Source organism: Syngnathus acus, chromosome 23 (genome assembly GCF_901709675.1).
Source record: "Syngnathus acus chromosome 23, fSynAcu1.2, whole genome shotgun sequence".
Taxonomy (NCBI): domain Eukaryota; kingdom Metazoa; phylum Chordata; class Actinopteri; order Syngnathiformes; family Syngnathidae; genus Syngnathus; species Syngnathus acus.
Window position 1 is genome coordinate 5,539,850 of NC_051107.1, and position 20,527 is coordinate 5,560,376.

The 20,527-nt window shown below is 46.9% G+C and overlaps 4 protein-coding genes, 1 long non-coding RNA gene and 3 other non-coding genes across 12 annotated transcripts; 5 read left to right on the top strand and 3 right to left on the bottom strand.

The window, feature by feature from the left end:
- Positions 1-92: 92 nt before the first annotated feature.
- mcat (malonyl CoA:ACP acyltransferase (mitochondrial)) lies at positions 93-1,650 on the top strand. The gene is made up of 4 exons (XM_037243435.1): positions 93-594; positions 725-812; positions 874-1,229; positions 1,296-1,650. The coding sequence occupies exons 1-4, from the start codon at positions 211-213 to the stop codon at positions 1,569-1,571; spliced, it is 1,104 nt and encodes a 367-aa protein (XP_037099330.1). The 5' UTR covers positions 93-210; the 3' UTR covers positions 1,572-1,650.
- A 2,683-nt stretch (positions 1,651-4,333) lies between these two features.
- Positions 4,334-7,922, top strand: ttll1 (tubulin tyrosine ligase-like family, member 1). The gene is made up of 10 exons (XM_037243420.1): positions 4,334-4,764; positions 4,851-4,974; positions 5,103-5,311; positions 5,369-5,549; positions 5,866-6,003; positions 6,086-6,194; positions 6,261-6,404; positions 6,491-6,577; positions 7,131-7,294; positions 7,607-7,922. Exons 2-10 carry the CDS (start codon positions 4,862-4,864, stop codon positions 7,740-7,742), a joined length of 1,281 nt encoding a protein of 426 aa, XP_037099315.1. The 5' UTR covers positions 4,334-4,764; positions 4,851-4,861; the 3' UTR covers positions 7,743-7,922.
- On the bottom strand, positions 5,743-5,829 carry trnay-gua. The gene is given in 2 exon segments: positions 5,743-5,778; positions 5,793-5,829. It is a non-coding gene; the product is annotated as a tRNA-Tyr (tRNA).
- trnay-gua lies at positions 6,932-7,018 on the top strand. The gene is given in 2 exon segments: positions 6,932-6,968; positions 6,983-7,018. It is a non-coding gene; the product is annotated as a tRNA-Tyr (tRNA).
- trnay-gua lies at positions 7,485-7,571 on the bottom strand. The gene is given in 2 exon segments: positions 7,485-7,520; positions 7,535-7,571. It is a non-coding gene; the product is annotated as a tRNA-Tyr (tRNA).
- On the bottom strand, positions 7,596-9,118 carry LOC119117320. Its single transcript, XR_005096487.1, has 3 exons — positions 8,884-9,118; positions 8,696-8,759; positions 7,596-7,732 (listed from the first exon to the last, which is right to left on the bottom strand). It is a non-coding gene; the product is annotated as an uncharacterized LOC119117320 (long non-coding RNA).
- Positions 8,130-14,982, top strand: pacsin2 (protein kinase C and casein kinase substrate in neurons 2). 4 transcript variants are annotated; one of them, XM_037243380.1, is made up of 12 exons: positions 8,130-8,332; positions 10,296-10,378; positions 10,464-10,620; positions 10,711-10,946; positions 11,490-11,645; positions 11,714-11,889; positions 11,963-12,083; positions 12,242-12,289; positions 12,888-13,021; positions 13,753-13,947; positions 14,377-14,558; positions 14,626-14,982. In XM_037243380.1, the coding sequence occupies exons 2-12, from the start codon at positions 10,322-10,324 to the stop codon at positions 14,736-14,738; spliced, it is 1,575 nt and encodes a 524-aa protein (XP_037099275.1). In that variant the 5' UTR covers positions 8,130-8,332; positions 10,296-10,321; the 3' UTR covers positions 14,739-14,982. The 4 variants fall into 4 exon arrangements, with proteins under 4 accessions (XP_037099275.1, XP_037099277.1, XP_037099276.1 ...); XM_037243382.1 differs by lacking the exon at positions 13,753-13,947 and having other exon boundaries at positions 8,131-8,332; XM_037243381.1 differs by lacking the exon at positions 12,242-12,289 and having other exon boundaries at positions 8,131-8,332.
- A 1,096-nt stretch (positions 14,983-16,078) lies between these two features.
- Positions 16,079-20,229, top strand: LOC119117210 (ADP-ribosylation factor GTPase-activating protein 3-like). Of its 2 annotated transcripts, none has more exons than XM_037243384.1 (16): positions 16,079-16,254; positions 16,708-16,826; positions 16,920-16,992; positions 17,061-17,192; positions 17,258-17,338; positions 17,409-17,481; positions 17,543-17,602; positions 17,671-17,717; positions 17,789-17,943; positions 18,019-18,150; positions 18,230-18,364; positions 18,434-18,544; positions 18,603-18,729; positions 18,856-18,946; positions 19,022-19,146; positions 19,226-20,229. In XM_037243384.1, exons 1-16 carry the CDS (start codon positions 16,186-16,188, stop codon positions 19,241-19,243), a joined length of 1,548 nt encoding a protein of 515 aa, XP_037099279.1. In that variant the 5' UTR covers positions 16,079-16,185; the 3' UTR covers positions 19,244-20,229. The 2 variants fall into 2 exon arrangements, with proteins under 2 accessions (XP_037099279.1, XP_037099280.1); XM_037243385.1 differs by having other exon boundaries at positions 18,859-18,946.
- Positions 20,230-20,527: the final 298 nt, after the last annotated feature.

Below are 20,527 nucleotides of genomic sequence, written 5' to 3' on the forward strand. Positions count from 1 at the left end.
AACCACGTAAGACCACAAGACGGCAGTGCAAGCAAGACAAAACGCAAGTATCAAAACCCGGAAATGAACGCTAGTACAACCCGGAAGTGAACGTCGGTGACAGATTCAAATATGGCAGCCTCCGTAGCGCTACACGCCGAACCATTCACGCATGTTATTTCCACCCCAAATGTATTTTGTTGATATTTAATTACATTTATATTATAGCTCATGTCGGCCTCGCTGGTTGCAGCCTCCGTCCGCTTGATCAGACTGCGGTTCCCACTGCAAAGGACGCTATCCACCATCCAACCCGGCAATGGCTCACCTTCTTCCCCGCCGACCGAGCCGAGACCCTGGAAGGACCCGGGCGACCGCTCCGTGCTCCTTTTCCCCGGCCAAGGCAGTCAGTTTGTGGGCATGGGTCGAGGGCTTTTGCGATACCCCAACGTCGGAAACATGTTCGAGGTGGCCCGGAAGATCCTTGGCTACGACCTGTTGTCATTGTGCCTAAACGGCCCCGAGGAGGAACTCACAAAGACTGTGCACTGCCAGCCGGCGGTGTTCGTCATCTCCCTGGCTGCCGTGGAGAAGCTCAACCATCAAAATCCCAAAGTAAACATCGAGTCAAATCAAATTTATTTATATAGCCCTTAAATCACAAAAAGTTTGATATGTATAAGTGGCCATAAAGGAAGCCCTCAATATGCTTTTTTTTCCCAAATCTTTGTGTTTGTGTCATCAGGCCATTGAGACCTGCGTCGCCGCCGCCGGCTTCAGCGTGGGCGAGTTTGCCGCACTCGTCTTCTCTGGCGCCCTGAGCTTCGCTGAAGGTAAATACGCCTCCACGTCTTCATCGCTGGCGTCCAAACTCGGCCTCTTTTTCTCCTTCAGCTCTGTACGCGGTGAAAGTGCGCGCCGAGGCCATGCAGCGGGCGTCGGAGCTGGCACCCAGTGGGATGCTGTCGGTGGCGGGCAAGGCTCAGGCGCAATACAAGCACGCCTGCCTGCTGGCCAAGGAGCACTGCCGCGAGTTGGGCCTGGAGGATCCCGTGTGCGCCGTGGCCACCTTCCTCTTCCCTGATGGCAGGGTGATCGCCGGACACCGCCAGGCGCTTGACTTCTTGCAGCAAAACGCCAAGCGGTTCCACTTCCTCAGGACCAAAATGCTCCCCGTCAGCGGCGCCTTCCACACGGAGCTCATGAGCGCCGCAATCGAGCCCCTCCGAGATGTTCTGCGACAGATTGAGGTCAGGACTCAACTGCTATTACCTCTGCCAAGGAGGCTTTGAAGGTCATGTGTGCGTTTTGCGCAGGTACGCCGTCCCGAGATCAACGTCTACTCCAATGTGGATGGCAAGCGCTACATGAGCGAGGACCACGTGCGGCGCCAGCTGACGCGGCAGCTGACGGCGCCCGTCAAGTGGGAGCAGACACTGCACGAAATATTCGAGCGGGCGCGCGGCGAACGCTTCCCGTGTGTCTACGAGGTCGGGCCCGGCCGGCAGCTGGGCGCCACGCTCCAGCGATGCAACCGCAAGGCCTTCGAGGGATACACGCACGTCGACCCAGCCGACGATGACGAACACTGACGCAAAAGGTGGGAATTAAAAAAAACAAAGATAGACCATTTGATATCTTCCAAACTAAAGTGACTTTTACAAACAACAATTTGCAGTCTAGCGATTTTATTTTGGTGAAAAACAGAAAGTCCAGCTCCCTTCACGTAAGAAGACAGTCCAGTGTCCCAATACTTTTGACTTAAAAATGCTACATACATAGATGTGTATATGTATATAAGTATACACGACATCTACTTATATTAGTATACACTTTTGACACAAATATTAGCATGCATATTTATATATTTTTGTATCAATCAATATATATATATATATGTATATACTGTATTTGTTTGTATATATGGTGTGTATGTATATATACATATATGTATACGGTATATACTTTATATACATATATGTATATATAATTATACACATGTAAATAGTAATGATTTAAATGTATAGATAGAAGGTGATAGGGGCTGTAGAAAAACAACTTTCTCGGTGTGTGTTTTTGTCAAATCGATATCAAATATAAAGCAAAGTAAACAGCAAAAACCCAAAATTCGTTTTCTCTTCCTTTTTTTGCCAAAAGTCCTGCTTAAGGCCTGTTCTGCCAACCCAGAAGCAAAAGAGCCGCCGTCAGAAGCGCGCCGCCGGTGAGATCGCTGCAGCTTTCCGGTTGGAATGTGGACAACTGGGGGCAGAAAAAGTCACTTTTAGTTGACGCAATGCAACATTGAAGTCGGATTTGTCATTACCCAGAATGCTCCACTTTTAATCCGCAAGCCCCACAATGGTCGCCTCACTTCACTACGGAACAACAACAACAACGCTTTAGTTTGTCGACACAATTCGGGACGTGGATGAGCGGTGACTTTACCGGACCCGCGGGTTCTGGGTTCGATTCCGCTCCAGCTGGTCCCCGATGGCGGCCAGCTGGCGACCCACCGACCGCATGGACAGGCTCGCGCTCCTGCGTTAAAATAGAAATTAAGTTCAACCTCGATCGGCCTTCGCATACACACTGCAGGCGCAAAAATATTGGGACACTTCCAGGAACTGGGTTAAAAAGAATTGATTCATTTTTTTGCCCCTAAAGTTGGATGTACTCAAGAGCCGTAAACCTGAAAGTGCCGTCCAACAGGGGGCCCGTGATGTCATCACCAGGTCCTGCCTGGGGGATCGACGAGCCGACGACGGCATTGGCGGCGCGTCTCGGCCCTCGTGTTTGCTCCACCATGTTGTTCTCTGCAGAGACGCCAGATATGCAAAGTACGGTCACGTGTGTGTCTGTGTGTGCGTAACGTTCACAAACAGCCTGTGTCAACAATGAGGCTGGTGGTGGCGTTGTTATCCTCCGTCCTGACCAAACAGGCTTGTCGAGAAAGGTGACATCATGCGTTGGAAAAACAGTTGTAGGTCACGTACACCTCTTTATAATACTTAACACTGTACGATTTTTAATGTTTGATAAAAACTTTTTGTTTCATCGGGTGTTAATTTGCTCGGCCTGAACCTGCTTTTCAAGCGCTTCCTGTCTGTCCATGCAAATTGCCCATTTCCATAACTCAACTGCTGCTCACATATTGCTGTACAAACCACCCAAAGATATTATTTGTCATCATATTATCATGTTATAACAGCCTAAAAAGTCATCTGGCGTAATCTACAGCGGCTGAACTAGGCCATTGTCACAACAAAGAGATGAAGTCATCGCCCACGTGCAAAGGTCATGTAAAAAGAAGGTAAACATACCTTAAAAGTAGATTAAAACGGACGCCGCCCTGTAAGAAACACAATAACATTAGGATTAAAAATGTGTATCAAAATATATATATTTATATTTAGGTATTGTTTTCCTCGAACTTACAGCAGCGTCCTTTAATCTCGTCGCTGTCGGGTAACTGCCAAAGACCACGCTTGGCCACGCCTTTACCACCTCGTGAGGAGGGAGGGAAATATATGACTTGTTTTTGGGGTGTGGTGCAGGTAGTCACACTCCTTTCATTATACATTTTATTACATTTTAATTTAAAATGAAATAAACAGTATCACCAATTAACCAATTAACTATACAAAGGTACAATTTTACACACCAATAATATAAACTATATTTATATATTTTAGTTTTGAATATGTATATAAGTGTCATTTTGTAACGTCTGATAAACAATGTGGTGAGTTTAGGATTTTAAACCTGTTTTTTGTTTGTTTTGCCACAACAGCATCCTCTAGTGGTCAACCGGAGATAGTGTTTAAGCCACCCTAATGAGTCCGGCGTCGTGTATTTACAATGCTAATTTAGTAAAATAAACAAATGAAAACACTGGCCAAAATTTTCTTAGTAAATATAGCACGTTATTCTAGAATAGTATGCTTATAAAAAGATTTAATGTCTTTTCTTGTATATTTGAACAAGCGTTTCCGTTGCTAGGTAGATTAACCTTCCGACAACCCCGGAAGTCAACTGTTGACATAATTTCGACGCTTATTTAGTAAAAATTCAGTAAAACACATTTCTGTGGTTCAAATATAATATTATTATAGTGTTAAATAATTTAATTCAGAAAATATATATTTCTTTACATTTTCTTGTGGCGTAAAAAGACCGGAAGAAGTGTCATTACTTTTCGACGGCAGAATAAAAATAACAATCTTTGAATGCACAAACTGTCATTGAGTTTCATTTTACTGTGGACTTGTAGGCTTTTACACCTTTTGTAAAATATTTTTGGACCATTTTTTCCCGAGTTAAAATAGACAGGTTTATACTGCCCCCAGCAGACGAACTGAGGTAGTGTTTCTCATTGCACCTTGGTTGCTAGGTTATCCTCGCGAAAAACATTCCATCCGAAAATCACTTTCCCTTCTCTTTCCCTTTCTTAAATCCAGCCTACAAAAATATTCTTACTCAAATTTAACAAACGTTACGGCTGGGTTTTTATTATGTAGGGCAATACTTGTCGCCACTCCTTCCTCGTCGCGTCACTCGGATCGATAAATTGCTGCCTGGGCTTAGGGCGCTAACTTAACAGGATGGAGTCGATTTAATTTCTCTAACTGGAGCTTCCGAGAGACCAAGGCCTGAGTCGATTCAGGCCGGTGAGGGTGCACCAGGGACGGGCAGGAGGGAGGGCGGTGCCGGGAAGAAGGATGCAGCATCCTGCTAGTTAGAGGGACAACCACGGATGACTGGATGTTTGTTCACGTTGATCGACTGGTGAGAAATGCTTAACTATCACATAAATTATTCATATTTATACTCACTTTTGCTGTTTTTTTTTCTCTCTCACCCGGTTTTTGCAGTGGGAAGGAACATGGCCGGTAAGGTGAAGTGGGTGACAGATATTGAGAAGTCAGTCCTTATCAATAACTTTGAGAAGAGGGACTGGGTTCAAGTGACGGAAAATGACGACTGGAATTTTTACTGGTAATTAAAAACTAGTACGTAATTATAATGTAGAAATTCAAATTCAATTGTCTTCATGATTCTATGGGCTTTCATTTATGTCGAATATTGCGAGGTAACAAATGGCTTGCATGTTTCTAACGTGACAGGATGAGCATCCAGACCATCCGCAATGTGTTCAGCGTGGACACGGGCTACCGTCTGACTGACGAGCAGATGGTCAACCACTTCCCCAACCACTACGAGCTGACCAGGAAGGACTTGATGATCAAGAACATCAAGCGCTACCGCAAGGAGCTGGAGAAGGAAAGCAACCCGCTGGCCGAGAAGGACGACAACGGCAAATACATCCATCTCGGTAAGTGACCGACTTCAGTCATCGGCGGTTTGATCGACTCTTTTGTGTGTGTTTTAGATTTCGTCCCGGTGACATTCATGCTCCCGGCGGATTATAATCTCTTTGTCGAGGAGTTCCGCAAGAACCCGTCCAGTACGTGGATCATGAAGCCGTGCGGGAAGGCACAAGGCAAAGGCATCTTCCTCATCAACAAACTGTCCCAGATCAAAAAGTGGTCACGGGACAGCCGCACATCCACGTACGTTACAAAAACAACGGTCGACTCGTCAGTCACATAACATTGCATGGTTTGGTAGGTGCTGCTGTTTTGATTAGCAACTCATCGCTAATTCTTTCCTGCCCGTTTGAAAGCGTCCCTGAATTGAGTTGATTATAATGACTACAGTCTACATTTTTTTCTTTATGACAAAAGGAGGGCGCTTAAAAATGTTTCCTTCGAGCCGGATTTGAACCAGCGACCTAAGGATTTCAACATTAGTTACTACAGTCCTCCGCTCTACCAACTGAGCTATCGAAGGTTGTAGTATGCTGAGTTTAATCCATGTTCCTTCCAGGTTCATGGCGGCCTCTAGTGGCAAGGAGGCCTACATCATCTCCTTATACATTGACAATCCGCTTTTGATTGGAGGGAAAAAGTTTGACCTGCGTCTCTATGTCCTGGTCACCACGTATCGGCCGCTCAAATGCTACATGTAAGACCCCAGCCACCCTATTCGGGTTATTTAAAATCATGCAATCTATCCGATGACTCCTTTTTGCAATGTTTCTTGTCAGGTACAAGCTGGGTTTCTGTAGGTTCTGCACGGTGAAGTACACGCCGAGTACAAGTGAGCTGGACAACATGTTTGTGCACCTTACCAACGTGGCCATCCAGAAACATGGAGTAAGGCTTGTGATATATTGCATCACGCTAGTTATTGTGTCATTCCGCTGTCGTCCGTCCACACAGGACGACTACAACCACGTCCACGGTGGCAAGTGGACGGTGAGTAATCTGCGTTTGTACCTGGAGAGCACCAGAGGAGAGGAGGTGACCAGTCGCCTCTTTGACCAGATCCACTGGATTGTGGTGCAATCCTTAAAGGCAGTGGCTGTAAGTGTTAAAGTGTCCTGAATTGGGACTTGTTTTGTAAAGTACAAATGTCGCATTCATTTGTTTTTCCACATTTTTTTCCCCAGCCCGTGATGAACAATGACAAGCATTGTTTTGAGTGTTACGGTTATGACATCATCATCGATGACAAGCTCAAGCCATGGCTCATTGAGGTGGGTCAGTAAAGCATAAAAGAAAAATAATTAACAGAAAGGTTGATTTGATTTACATTACACTTTTCGCGTAAAGGAATAGAAATTAAAACATGCCATCGAAATCATCAAAACAGGTAATTGCGACGCGGCCCCTTTAAGTCCGCCATGTTTGTGTAGCCCGATGCTAATGTGTTAGCAAGCTCAGCTAAGCGAGGCTACCGTACATATACCGGCGCTTTTGCGTCCATCGACTTCACCGGAATAGTCTTTGCTTGCATACGAGTGATTTTACAGTTTTTATGTTCCGATAAAAATGCCATTGACAAGTATCGGTTTTGTATTTGAATGGAAAAGTGATGCTTCAGGACATCGCCTTCGATAGCTCAGTTGGTAGAGCGGAGGACTGTAGAGGCATACGCTGAGATCCTTAGGTCGCTGGTTCAAATCCGGCTCGAAGGAATTTTTTTTTTTTTTGTGCAAAAACCTTTCTTTTAACAAAGCTAGTCATTTAAAAACACACACATTACAAGTATTTTTACTGGATGATATTTGAATTCAAATATGTCTCCAGGTGAACGCATCGCCCTCACTGACGTCCAGTACGGCCAACGACCGCATCCTCAAGTACAACCTCATCAACGACACCCTCAACATCGTCACGCCCAACGGCGAGATGCCGGACAGCCGCTGGAACCGAAGCCCGCCGAGAGACGCCCTGGGGAACTATGAACTTCTGTGAGTCCTCAAAATTACTCGTTGCTATGGAAACCAGAGATGAGCTTGGCCTCCTTGTCACTTGAACCTGTTCAAAGTAGTTACTTTTCAAACAATACAATATGTCGAGGCCACTTAAATTGTTACACAATTGGACTTCATTCATTTGAACTTGCGTTCCAAAAAATAATATTTCAAGTATCATAAAATGTCCTTCGAGCCGGATTTGAACCAGCGACCTAAGGATTTCAGCTTTTGCCTCTACAGTCCTCCGCTCTACCAACTGAGCTATCGAAGGGTACAATATCAAGGATCTTAATGATTTGTGTGTAGGTATGACGAAGAGCAGGCGCAGAGCGACAGCGCCGAACTGCGGAGCCGCTGGGGTCAGTCGCTGGGGTCAAAGGTCGCCAAGGGCAGCGGCGTCAACAGCGGGACCGCCCGCTCCGCTGCGGCCACCTGGAAGTGATGCACTTTTTAACAATAATGCTCAACATGGATTCAAAAGAAATACTTTTGTATGTTATTACATTGTATTGTGCCTCGTTTTGCCTACAACTGCTCTTGTAGAATGTCATTTTATTTGCCCACTAGCAATGCATATGGTTTATAAAATAAAAATATTTGCTGAATTGCTCAATAGCAATGTCGTCATAATAATGTGTTCATGTTTAACAAGTATTTGTATATATTATATTAACCTGTAAACTTTTCAGAAATGCTACTTTATCGATGGAAACTTTGAGGGATCGCAGCTGGTCCAGCGGATGCGGCGTCACGATCGAAGCGCTTGCGTTTTTCAGAGTAAAGTTAGAGGTTGGGCAAGTACCACACTCATAAAACGCATCAAGCGCTGAGGATTGTTTTATTTTGAAATTGACATCACAACCGGATGTGTTATAAGACATTTTGGGGCAATCGACGGTGGTGTCATACAGTCGCTCGCTGGTGGGACCGCTTCTCCCGGAAAAAAGGGACAAACTCCTAAAACCAGCCCGACTAAGGAAATCAACCAGCAACTCGGACATAAAGTCATCGATCCGAGCGAACTTGTAAGAGGTAAGAGCACAACAGCACGTTGATTTTGTTCATTTGAACTTTCTTTTTCTTTTTTTCTTAACGGCGATGGCTAATTTGCTAGCACCAAAGGGAGCGGGGCACGGCTAACTAGTCAAAGTTGCGTTTCAATACGAAGAATGTAAAAGTAAACTGCAACGTATAAAGTGAAAAAGTCTGTCATAAAAACTAAATTCGAACATCGGATGACATTATAAGTGTTAAGACTTGGACAGACGTGACGTTGATTTAACTTGGGCGTTAGAAAATGTCAATATCGGGCTTTAAAGTGTGCAATAAATGGTCAAATTATTAGTCACGGTTGAATCAAGGAGTGTAAAGTGTTAAAGGGCGGGGCAGCCTCACCTCCTGATCCACGTCCTGTCCCCCCCATTCGTTTGCCATTCCCTGGACAAAACATTAGGAACACCTGCAAAAACATCTTTGAGGTATGCAATTTAACTTTTTTTTGTACAATAATGTGATGTTACTTTATCATAGCACTGGTGAAAGACAATTTCCTTTTTCCTGCTAATGTGAAAACAACAACAAACCCCAAGAAAGGCAGCCAGCCAGCCAGCCAGCCAGCCAGCGTGATGGTCCCCCTCCCCGCTGCCATGCAATGCCGAGTGTCCCTTTATTCTGTTCCTCTATGAAGTTCTGGCAAGCGCAGTGGAAAATGCTTGAACCTGCCCAGAGCAAATGGCATTGTGTCGCAAAGGGGATTTGCCGCAGAGCGACACACAAACCTGAGGTCACAACCTTCCCGCTGTCATGGAAATGTGCACTTTTCGGTGTTTCTGGGATTTAGCAACGTCTCAGGACGGAGTAGCTTGGCCTTTTGTGCAACAAAAGAAGGAAGTGGAAACAGAGCTTCCTCTTAACTGTGATAATTTTTTTTTTATTTACTTATGTAACTTGCCTTTCTGGATATTTCACTTTTAACCCAGTTGGCTCCTCTTTCAGATCAACTTTCAATATTCACATCAGGCCTCAGATGACCACTTATCTCATTTCCCTCCAGCGACTTAAGTTTTTTTTTTTTAAAGTTAACGTCAAACACCAATGTGGGAACTCTCGTTTCCCAGGTGGATCTCGAAAGCACCAAAATTCCATCAGGCTTATGACAGCGGCTCCCGAGTGGCCATCATTGTTGTGTTTGATTACGTCACGGCTAAGCTCCGTAATCTACAAAGCACAACTCTGCCAATTTTCGGAGGATAATTCAATTAAGCGCCACACTGATAGGATTTCCGATTTGGCAAATCGCAACCGTGACAATTGTGTAACCAAACCCCGACCTTCACCATGGAGTTTTCCCACCGAGTTAGATTTTCCTCGCGAGGCACTGGACTTCAGACTTTTGCCGTGTCAACAACCGTGTGTACACTCGCGGGTCAAGTCACGTTTGGTTCCTCTTGGCCTTTGATTCGTTCGGATGTGGCCGCAAGAACAGAACGGGCTTCCACAATCACTCTTTGTGTACGTGTGTGTGAGTCTAGAGCTATGTAGTGTGTATGGACGTTTTCATGGGGCCACAATAAGATCCACTGTGCAAGCTTGCCAGCGCACCACGGGTCACTGACCAGCATCACACACACTCCGAGCGTTTGCTCCCATTTGGCAAACATGTGTGTCCAATCCAAAGTTTGCTATTGCAAACCTGTTGGCCCAGGTTGTTATCAACGCTGGAATTAAGCGGAAAATTGGCGGACAAGTGTCTCGGATGTGAGCGGGGCAGCTGCAGCGAGGAGGAACCGGTGCATGTGAGGAATAATGAGAGCTTTTCAATTAATGGAGGGGAGGAGGAGGAGGAGGAGGAGGAGGAGGAGGGGGGATGAAAACAGAGACAAGTCTGTGGTGGTTTGAAGCAAGCGGAAGTGTTCCTGCGCACATTTTAAAAATATTGTAATACAACCTGATTAACTCTCCCCCCTGTCCTGTCCCTTTTTGCAATCTTCTCCAGTCTACTTGTCACATCCGGCAGCAGCCATGTCGGGCTCCTACGACGACTCCATGATCGACGTCTCCAGCGACAGCTTCTGGGAGGTGAGGAGGTGCCCGAGACGGTCACGGAAAGACGACAGCGAGCTGTCATTTTTATATTGTTTTTTCCCCACCCCTCTGTTGTCAGGTGGGCAACTACAAGCGCACGGTGAAGCGGGTGGACGATGGCAACAGACTGTGCAACGACCTCATGAGCTGCATCCACGAGCGGGCGCGCATCGAGAAGTCGTACGCCCAGCAGCTGAGCGAGTGGGGCAAGCGCTGGAGGCAGCTCATAGAGAAAGGTCAGGCGGCAATTCGGCGGTCTTTATGCAGCGGTGGACCGATGTTTTAAATGTCAAGGTGTTTTTGTTCCCCCCCCCCCCTCTGGCCAGGCCCCCAGTATGGCATGCTGGAGCGGGCGTGGTCGTCGCTGTGCACGGAAGCGGAGAAGGTCAGCGAGCTGCACATGGAGGTGAAGGCGGCGCTGATGGGCGAGGACTTTGAGCAGCTGAAGAACTGGCAGCGCGACGCCTACCACAAGCAGATGATCGGCGGCTTCAAGGAGACCAAGGAGGCCGACGACGGCTTCCGCAAGGCGCAGAAGCCCTGGGCCAAGAAGCTCAAAGAGGTACACATGCTCACTTAGTCAGCGCCGACACATGACGCCTGACTCATTCTTCCAGCCGCTTTTCTGTTTCCCAATACTTTCTGGACTCGGTCAAGTTCCAGCGCTCTGACAGCGGCAAAACATTCCAGGCGGAGCTTTCAAGTTGCCTCCGAGCTGGCATTCCTCACGACCCCGAGCCTGATATCCTGTGCATGTCTGTGATGTCACCAGGGAAGGGGCGGGGACATCCTGGCCCGCATTTGAAGAATAGAGTTTTGTAGCCATGGAGATTTATTGACCGACGGCGGGACAAGTGGCAGAACGTCGGGAGGAAATGAGGCTTATTAGCAGTGCTGGAAAATGACGGGAGGGGGGGGGGTGGTGAGTCCCCTCACATCGCGACTTGTAGAAACATGCGGAGAGCAAACTATGTGTGACGACGGCCCTCCAGTTGTGACTTTCTAGAAGAGAGATCAACAAAAAAAAAAAATCTCATTCTATTTAATTAGGAACCACAACATCCACACAGTAGATCCAAATGAATCCACCAAATCAATTTCCCAGGTGGAGACCATGAAGAAGATGTACCATTCAGCCTGCAAGGAGGAGAAGCTGGCGGCCAGCCGGGAGAACAACAGCAAGCTGGAGAGCAACAACAATCCCGAAGTGCTGAAGAAGCTCCAGGAGAAGGTGGAGAAGTGCCAGCAGGAGGCACAGAAGGTAACAACCTCACCCCCCACACAACCTTGAAGTCGCCATGCATAATTGGGCCACCCTTCTTTATCCAGACAAAGGAACGCTACGAAAAGTCCCTGGAGGAGCTGGACAAGCTGACGCCTCAGTACATGGAGAACATGGAGCAGGTCTTTGAGCAGTGGCAGCAGTTTGAAGACAAGCGCATTCGCTTTTTCAAGGAGCTCCTGCTGGAAGTCAAGCAGCACTTGGACCTCTCCACCAATCACAAGTGGGCAAACACGGCCACAATCGGCTCTCCGGCAAACAAAAACGAACGAAAGGTTAACGTGCGTTGTCGTTAGGTTCCAGACGATCTACCACACGCTGGAAGACACCATCGCCGCCACGGACGGCGAGGAGGACCTGAAGTGGTTCCGGTCCAACCACGGTCCTGGCATGCCGATGAACTGGCCTCAGTTTGAGGTAAAGCGCTGCAAATGTATCACTTAAATTCGTCACTGCCCAAGTTTGGCATCAGGGAAGCGGAGCTCTTCCAGGAACGTGCAGGATCAGCCATTTGGAAGATTGTAGCTTTTCACTAACGTCCACATTAATCTCCACCTGCCTTCCCTTTCCTCCAGAACTTGGACTGGTCCCACGTTCACTCCTTTAAGAGAAGGTCCATTGTAGTGAGTGCTCTCCGTATCACCACGGCTACCAACAGATAGGGGAGGGGGGGTGGAGCATGTCGGGATCCTTCTTCATTCACGCTAACGCTCTCCCTGCTTTCATTCAAGTGCGTGTCCGCGAGGACGGCAAAGCAAGACCTGAAGGAAAAGCGGTCGAGTCCTTTCACACTGGCCGCATGGTTTTTTTTTTTTCCCTCCCTGCTTGAATTTTCTGGCTGCCTCGCATCTCATTATCCAAATGCGTCAAGCCGCAGCAGTCGTGTCAACGCATGCAACAAATTTGACGGGACGTCGGCAGTGTGAAAGGGGCTACAGGTTCCGGGGTTCACCTCTGGTGGCGTAGAGATTTCCTTTATTTATTTAAAAAAAAAAAAAAACTGACTTTTTGGAGAGAATGATAATGACTTTTGAGATGAGGTTTTGTAAAATACGTGCCTTGGCTCAGCAGAAGTCGCATCCAAGCAAATATGCTGCCCCCTTCTGGTTTGGAGTACACTATGCTGGCATGTTCTCAATGTGGCACCTGGCGAGGATTTGATTTTGGAAAATGTATACATTTTCCCTCCACGAGATGCTCAGCTGCGTTTCTGCATCACAGGACTGGTCCATAGACCTGAACCGGACCCTCAGCAGGCGGGGGACGAAGAAGACCTCCGAGGGCGTCACGCTGACGGGCATCAGTCAAACCGGGGCCGACCAGCCGGTTCAGCCGCTCAAGACCAACAACAGCAGGTACATGTTGCAACTCTCTTTTTTTTTTAGTGGCTGCTCTCTGCACACAAACACCCCCCCCCCCCCCCTCCTCCCTTGTGCGCTTATCTCGGAACCATACATGGCGACATCCTGTGCAGGAATGCGCCGATAAAGTTGCGTAAGGCGCTGGTGCAGCTGTCTCCCCGGCGACCGCAAACGCTCGCAGTTTGTCGGGAAAGACGTCTTTTGGTGCATAGTTGAACGCGGGCCAAAAGCGGCGGTGTGGAAATATCGCCGTTGCGCGCTGCGTGACGATAAGGTGCCGGAATGTTCGCTTTGGACAAATGAAACACCTGCACGCGAAAATGAACTCTAATAACTCAGCGGGCCGGACCTACTCGCTCCAAAGTGTCCGATTTCATAAGTGCGCGAGAGGAGTTAACGCCAGGAATGCGGGTCATGGGAAGCGTTTGACCTCTATATGTATCTTAAAAGAAGATGAAGCTACAGGCGCTTTGTTGACTGCAACATAAGCAAAGTTACATTTGCAAGGAGCCGTGTTTATGAAATAATCCGTCAGGATTCACTCGAGTGCGCTGCCGTCCTTGAGTCGTTGTTGTCGTCATCACGGCTGTCCATTTGGGGGCGGGGCTATCTGCATGCTCAGGGATCACCTGGAAGTTTTCCAAGCAGGAAGTCGTCACATCATCATATGTACGTTTGTGTGTGCGTGGCTTTCTCAGCGTCCACTCTCTCATTGTGTCCCGAAGCATTAGCCTGAGCGCGCCCGCGAAAGCGGGCTCCAACCCGTTCGACGAGGACGACGACGACGACGAAGAAGAGCGGGAGGCGGAGGTGGCCGAGGTGGCGGAGGTGGCGGAGGTGGCGGAGGTGGCTGAGGAGACGCCGCCGCCACCGCCGGCGGCACTCAACCACATCAGTGACAAAAAGGAGGAAGTGAAAACGTTGGTTGATACACCCGCGCTTGTCCTTTATGTGGCTCTTTTTTTTTTTTTTTTTTTGTGGTTGAGGACTCTGCTGGCTACTTCCATCTTTGCATCCTTCCGCAGGTGGCACCGTGCATGGTGACCCGCTGTGTCGCACACTTGTGACGTCTTTGTGTGTCTGTCAAATGCTATTATCTCACAGATCTGACTGTAAATAATTTCTCCTGTCGGGACGTTCCGGTGGCGGTCGTCCAAAATTTTCCGCTGGCTCCAATCACTTGTGTGCCTCAATGATCTGCTTGCGGCTTTGTTCCCACATGCCACGTCACTTTTCCTGATTTCCTCTCGCAAAAAAACAGCTCATTGGATACGTCAGGATCCGCCGTGACGGCTTATCGTCTTGTCCTCCCTCCCTCTTAACGATGACCTTTCGTGTCCTGTGCCCAGCGTCAGCAGCGCGGAGAGGACCCCGGACTGGTCCGACGAGGACACCACCGCCAACCCCTTCTCGGCCAACGGCGACGGCAACCCGTTTGAGGACGAGCCGGCCTCCCCGGTGGTCTCGGTGCCCGTCCGGGCTCTGTACGACTACGAGGGGCAGGAGCAGGACGAGCTCACCTTCAAAGCGGGTATGGCACTCAACTTTAGCGTTCCGTAAACTCCAAAGAGCCCAACTTGATCTGATCCCCCCACAAGGTGACGAGCTGACCAAAATCGGCGAGGAGGACGACCAGGGCTGGTGCAAAGGTCGACTCAAGGACGGCAAAATCGGGCTCTACCCCGCCAACTACGTGGAGGACATCCAGTAGTGACCACAAGTGAGTCAAGTCGATGGAGACAAAGGTGGCCTTCTCGCCAACATTTCCCGTGTTTTTGTGTGGCGTGGTAAGAGACGTGAGCCCACAAAAGGACCTTCCCAAGATGGAGGATCACTTAAGTTTGGCATTAAGACACTTGTTGACGCTGTTACAAACTAAAAAAAAAAAAAAAAAAAGGCTCATCAATTAAAATGCAGTAAACACTGGGCCTGATGGAAGGTTTCATTAAACGCAAGCCGCTATGGACTTCGACACGATTGGGTGGGTTGGTGGTGGGCTTAGTTCACGTGACTTGATCTCAGTCTTGTGGCGCCCTCGTGTGGTTCACGTCGGGGTTGAAGTCTTCTTTGGCACTGCACTTGAATGTAAACTCACTGATTGTATTTTGTTCATGAGCTGTCCGCCGACTATAAATGCTGTTGTTGTACATTCAACCACTGACCTAATTATATGCAATCCTCTCTACTTTTGATTCTAGATTGTATGTACATATATATATTTTTTTTGCCTTTTATTCGACACTGAATATCTTCCAGAAGGCTTGAAGCGCCACCTCAGTTTCAAGTATGGGAGTTTTTTTTTTTTTTATTATTATTCAATACGGCATACAACCGCGGCAAAATACGGTATTTTGTTACAGGCACATGTAAATGCCACAAATTAAGCTTTGGAATGGTAGGAAGTTGATAATTGTTAATTTATGATACCCTTAAGTGCTCTTTGTTCTGTTCAAATGCTCTGACTGAGAATCAGTTTGTACAAAAATTGAATGTTTTATGTTATTCTCCTACTTTCCAACGTGATAGTTTTTCCCTTTTTGCATGGGGCCAAATTCTTACAATTAATCGGCTAGTCTATGAATTGTTACTGATGTAATACTTTATTCCATTTTTTTTAAACGAATCAGTTATGATGATGATAGCCTTGCCCTGGGAGACATTTTTCCATTTGCATTGTGTAGCCATGATTTAATGATTCAAAAATGAGAGCGAGAGAGAAACCAACCCTGGTGCCTTTAAATCCAGAAATGAATTCCCCTGGTGCCTTTAAACCCAGAAATGAATTGCCAAGTTTTTGCCAAGTTTTCAGGACACATACGTTGTCATTTGCACAGCTCATGACGTTGTCATTTGCACAGCTCATGTTTGTAAATGTTGTCCCACACAACATAATAAATGAATTTATTGCAGTAACGTATTGACTATGGTGTTTGTTGAATACACGCCAGAAAATGTAGCAACGAAGCCATTTAATTGTTTTCCTAGCGTGAATAGCCTCGCAAACTACATTACCCACAATGAACTGCAACCACAACTTAGCCACGTGCTATTTTCAGCCAATCACAGGCGAGCTAGAATGTTTTCCCTCCTGAAACGTACGTGTCACTTGGCTTATAATTAAACATAAACGCGTTTCTATTAATTTTGCTCCCAGAATCATGGCGGAACCCAGCAAGCAAGACATAGGTGCCATTTTCAAGCGGCTTCGCTCCGTTCCCACGAATAAGGTGAGACTTTAGCTCCGCTCGTAACAAGGAAGTAAGTCGACGTCTGACACGTCGCACCGTCACGGTTAGCATAAAAGTTAGCAACCCGACTTTAAATAACGACACAGTGAGTGTGTTTGTGTGTTAATTTGATTTATTTACAAGGAATGTTCACGTGGAAGAAACTTCGGAAGAGTAATTAGGTGTCAGCTAATTACTAGCTGGTTGACAGGAATGAGTTTGGGTAGCTTTTATTTTGACAGTTAAGTGTCATTTAATTACTTCTAAATGTTCTACACCCAATTACTACAATAAAAAAAGACAATTAGTGTTTCTACAAGTTTTTAACGTCTGCTTCAATTGTGCGCGCGATCTACTTTGAACAACAGCTGTTACCTCTTAGCTTAGCTTTTGTTAGTGTTGATGAGTTGTATAAAGTTCAATTCAATACAAGTTTTTTTTTTTTGTTCCCAGGCTTGTTTTGACTGCTCAGCGAAAAATCCCAGTTGGGCCAGCATCACATATGGCGTGTTCCTTTGTATAGACTGTTCGGGAACGCACAGGTCTCTAGGTGTGCACTTGTCCTTCATCAGGTGAGCATGAGTCAATATTAGGTGTGCATTTTACAATGGTTGCATTTCTAATACACTTTGGCATGTAACAAAACATGATCTTTTTGTCAACAGGTCCACAGAGCTGGATTTTAACTGGTCATGGTACCAACTGCGATGCATGCAAGTGGGAGGCAACGCCAACGCGGTGAGCAGAGCCGCACGCAAAAACGTCAAGCCATAAACGACGGCGCACTGACCTCATTTCCTGTCTAGGTGTCGTTCTTCAACCAGCACAGCTGCACGGCCAACGCCGCCAACGTCAAATACAACAGCCGGGCCGCTCAGCTGTACAGAGAGAAGATCAAGACGCAAGCCACGTACGCCACCAGAGCGCATGGCACCGAGGTAACAAAAATATCATCAATGTATGGATTTTGTCATCTATTCATTTGCACATTTTGTCTTCGTAGCTTTGGTTGGACAGTCAGGGTTCAGCGCTGACCACGTCGCCAGAAGAGAAGCACGATGATTTCTTCAGTCTCCACACGCAGGTACTAGCCCTCGACTCACAGTCGCACCTTTCGGAATTAACACAGCGCTCTGTATATGTTTGATGAACAGGAAGTTCCGGAAAATATGGCCAAAATGAGCCTCAGCTCTGTGACATTTGACGCGGAAGGCAACGTGGAAGAAGGTACTGGCGTTTCTGTCTATTTATATGCTATAGTCATATAAATGCATCTCGTGACTTTCAGGCAATGCAGAGAACGGGCCCAGTGTGGACCAGCTGAGCGCTTCCCCGAAAGCCAATCCAGGTTAAACGCTCATTCGCTCACTTGCGCATTTTCCTGTTTAATAATCAAATCTGTCGTGTTCTTCCCAGAACCCTTGTCTCTTCTCAAGAAGAAGCCGGGCGGCGCCAAGAAAACGGTACGTCCACATCCACCTCTCGTGTCTCGCTATCTTATGGTAACACTCGAGTGTGTGTTTCGTCCTCGCAGATGGCCGCCAAGAAAGGCGGCCTGGGCGCTCAGAAGGTGAGCGGGAAGAGCTTCAACGAGCTGGAGAAGAAAGCGCAAGCTGCCGACAAGCTCCGGGAGAAGGTAGAGGACGTGGCCGGCGACAAGAAGAACAACACGAAAACGGCCGAGTCCATGTGAGGGCGCGCTCGGATTGTGTACCTAATGTTGTGTCCACTCAGCGTTGAATCCATCCGATGTTGTGCTCTCAGTGCGCCATCCATGCGTCTGGCCTACCAAGACCTGGAGGAGCAGAGGAAAAAGGACGACCTGAAGCTGAAGAATCTGGACGGGAAGAAGCGGGAGCAAGCGGAGAGACTGGGAATGGGGCTCGGGGTCAGGAGGTACGCTGAGAGCTGACCTTGGAGGTCCAAAACACAAAAAGCAGTTTGTTTCTAAAGTGTCGTTTCTCTCGCCCTCTAGTGGAGTGTCTCACTCGGTGACGTCCGACATGCACATCATCCAGCAGGAGCGCCCCCTGGCGGCCAGGACAGGCAAACAGGCGCGTTTCACCGAAGACTATGACTACGATGACGACGAGGACAGCTTCGGGTCAGGGTAGGATGCGATGGAAAAAGTGCAGAGCTTTCATATTTTACACGGCCGCTCTCTTTGAAACCATCTCAGGGTCCTGTCCCGTTACGAGCAAAGCAACTCGTCAGACTTTCTCTCCCGATGGAGCAAGAAAGCCGAACCGGACTTCTTCTTGACGTCGGCCATCACCTCGCTAGATGAAAGGTGAGAAGGTTCTGACTCGATTTCCATCCGCTGTGATGACGTCAAAGTCTGCTCGCAGGCCCGCCCCGCGCAGGAAAGTAGACCCGGCACCCGTCCCAGACACGGGAGAAGCTCGCAAGAAGTTCGGCCAGGACGTCAAAGCCATCTCCTCAGATATGTACTTTGGGAAACAAGACAACACAGAGGTACAGATATTTTTTACAGGATTTTTTTTGGGGTGCATTTTCGCACTAGCTTATTTTGTTGTTTTTTGTCTCGGCTAAATGTGCAAGCTTAATGTCAGACACTTAAAAAAAAAATTTGCTTGTTGGCAGTACGAAGCCAGATCGCGCCTGGAGAGACTCGCCGGGAGTTCTGCTATAAGTTCAGCTGACTTGTTTGACGATCAGAAGAAGCAAGCCGGTGAGTATCTCGGACTCGTCGGTAACGATACGCCAGTGTGAGCGTTTTGGTCTTTTTTTATTTCTTCGATTGCAGCCAGCTCGTACCGCCTGACCAACGTGCTGCCGAGCGCTCCCGACATGACGCAGCTGAAAATGGGGGTGCGCAACGTCGCCGGAAAGCTCTCGGTCATGGCCAGCGGCGTCGTCAACACCATCCAGGTCTCCGCTCGTCATCGCCCAAACGCTCGTCTCCGTTCCTGAACGTCACATTTAAATTTTTGTGTGTGTGTGTTTTTAGGACCACTACAGCTCTTGAAGAACATATGAGGGGAAGTATAGACTCAAGTCCAAGGTGACGATTTTTGTATTTAGTGACATGTTGGACAAAACATTTACATCAACAATTGAAGCTTTCCAAAGACATTTTTTTAGCTTTGAAAAAGGCCAAAGTTTGTGAATCATTTCCTCTTTCGGCATGTAAATACAGCCAGAGGCAATGTTATGAAGTTTAAAAAAAAAAAAGTGTCCTTTCTAATGCTCAAAGTGCTCTTAAGTATCTTGGGTGGCCTTGTCAATTCATCTCAAGCTCATTCGAATAGTTCTTTAGGAAGTAGCAACACATCAGTCTGAATATTTGTTTTTTTGAAGGGTCGGAGCCTCTTTTTGAAACGTGCAGCTTAGCGTGTCTTAGCATAAATGCTAATATCAGATGATGGTAGAAATGACAAAAATATTATCAAGTGCACTTAGTGTGTGACTGGAACTTTTGCACTATAAAGCAGGATGTATTTCTTTCTTCTTATAATTAGACACGTTAAATATTTTAAGGGATTTGCCGAGCCCTTTTTGTCACTTGAATACGTTGAAGGCAAATTGTTAATTTGGGCATTGATGTAGGCAGATGGTGCCACTCTTGTTTTAGGTTAAATATTAGAGCTGGATATCTTATTTTCTTGAATCACTAGATGTGTTCAAGCTGGGAGTCGGAGCTATTAAATGTTTGTTTCCGCCATTCCACAATGGTCTTTGTCCAAAGTTAGAATTATTATGCTTTACTGTGGAGTGATCTAGTTACATTTTTGCCAATTTCCTTTTTGCATTTTGCCAAAATTGGCAGCTTTTGCTTGAATGTACTTTAAAGTTGTGTTAACTGAAGTAAATGTATCAATATTGAAATAGTTGACATGTACTGCTGTTTACCCAAGTTATATATATATATATAAAGGACTTTGTACAAGCTACTGGCAATCATATGCTTGACAATGTTTTTGGGAGCATTTAAAATAAACATGCTTGCATTTATGTATGATTATTTTATTATTATTAAAAAGCTCATTGACTTAGTTTTGTGTCAGCGTGAGCGAACGCTGGCAACCGCTGACGTGGCTGTCTGAGGCGTTCATGGTTTTCCAGGAAAGTGGGAATATTGACTTTTCCAAAACCTTCGAGCATATAAGTGACAATTCCTTCGCAAACAGCTCATTTAGTCACTGCTTTGATTCGGGTGGGGTGTTAGCAGTAGCTTCGGTGTAGTTATTTGCAGCGACTTTGGAAGTTTTATTTTTCCCGAGTCGCCACTTTCGTGTGGGCTTTGAAATTT

What these genes read in the sequence shown, in the direction of transcription:
- ttll1 (XM_037243420.1), top strand. Translation starts at nt 4,862, where the DNA reads ATGGCCGGTAAGGTGAAGTGGGTGACAGATATTGAGAAGTCAGTCCTT. An exon ending in CGGCAAATACATCCATCTCG is followed by an intron (nt 5,312 to 5,368) that starts GTAAGTGACCGA and finishes TGTGTGTTTTAG; the next exon opens with ATTTCGTCCCGGTGACATTC. An exon ending in TCAAGCCATGGCTCATTGAG is followed by an intron (nt 6,578 to 7,130) that starts GTGGGTCAGTAA and finishes ATATGTCTCCAG; the next exon opens with GTGAACGCATCGCCCTCACT.
- pacsin2 (XM_037243380.1), top strand. Translation starts at nt 10,322, where the DNA reads ATGTCGGGCTCCTACGACGACTCCATGATCGACGTCTCCAGCGACAGC. An exon ending in GCCAGCAGGAGGCACAGAAG is followed by an intron (nt 11,646 to 11,713) that starts GTAACAACCTCA and finishes TTCTTTATCCAG; the next exon opens with ACAAAGGAACGCTACGAAAA. An exon ending in GACCTCTCCACCAATCACAA is followed by an intron (nt 11,890 to 11,962) that starts GTGGGCAAACAC and finishes CGTTGTCGTTAG; the next exon opens with GTTCCAGACGATCTACCACA.
- LOC119117210 (XM_037243384.1), top strand. Translation starts at nt 16,186, where the DNA reads ATGGCGGAACCCAGCAAGCAAGACATAGGTGCCATTTTCAAGCGGCTT. An exon ending in TCTTCAGTCTCCACACGCAG is followed by an intron (nt 17,339 to 17,408) that starts GTACTAGCCCTC and finishes TTTGATGAACAG; the next exon opens with GAAGTTCCGGAAAATATGGC. An exon ending in GGAAGGCAACGTGGAAGAAG is followed by an intron (nt 17,482 to 17,542) that starts GTACTGGCGTTT and finishes CGTGACTTTCAG; the next exon opens with GCAATGCAGAGAACGGGCCC.
- mcat (XM_037243435.1), top strand. Translation starts at nt 211, where the DNA reads ATGTCGGCCTCGCTGGTTGCAGCCTCCGTCCGCTTGATCAGACTGCGG. An exon ending in TCAACCATCAAAATCCCAAA is followed by an intron (nt 595 to 724) that starts GTAAACATCGAG and finishes TTGTGTCATCAG; the next exon opens with GCCATTGAGACCTGCGTCGC. An exon ending in ATGTTCTGCGACAGATTGAG is followed by an intron (nt 1,230 to 1,295) that starts GTCAGGACTCAA and finishes CGTTTTGCGCAG; the next exon opens with GTACGCCGTCCCGAGATCAA.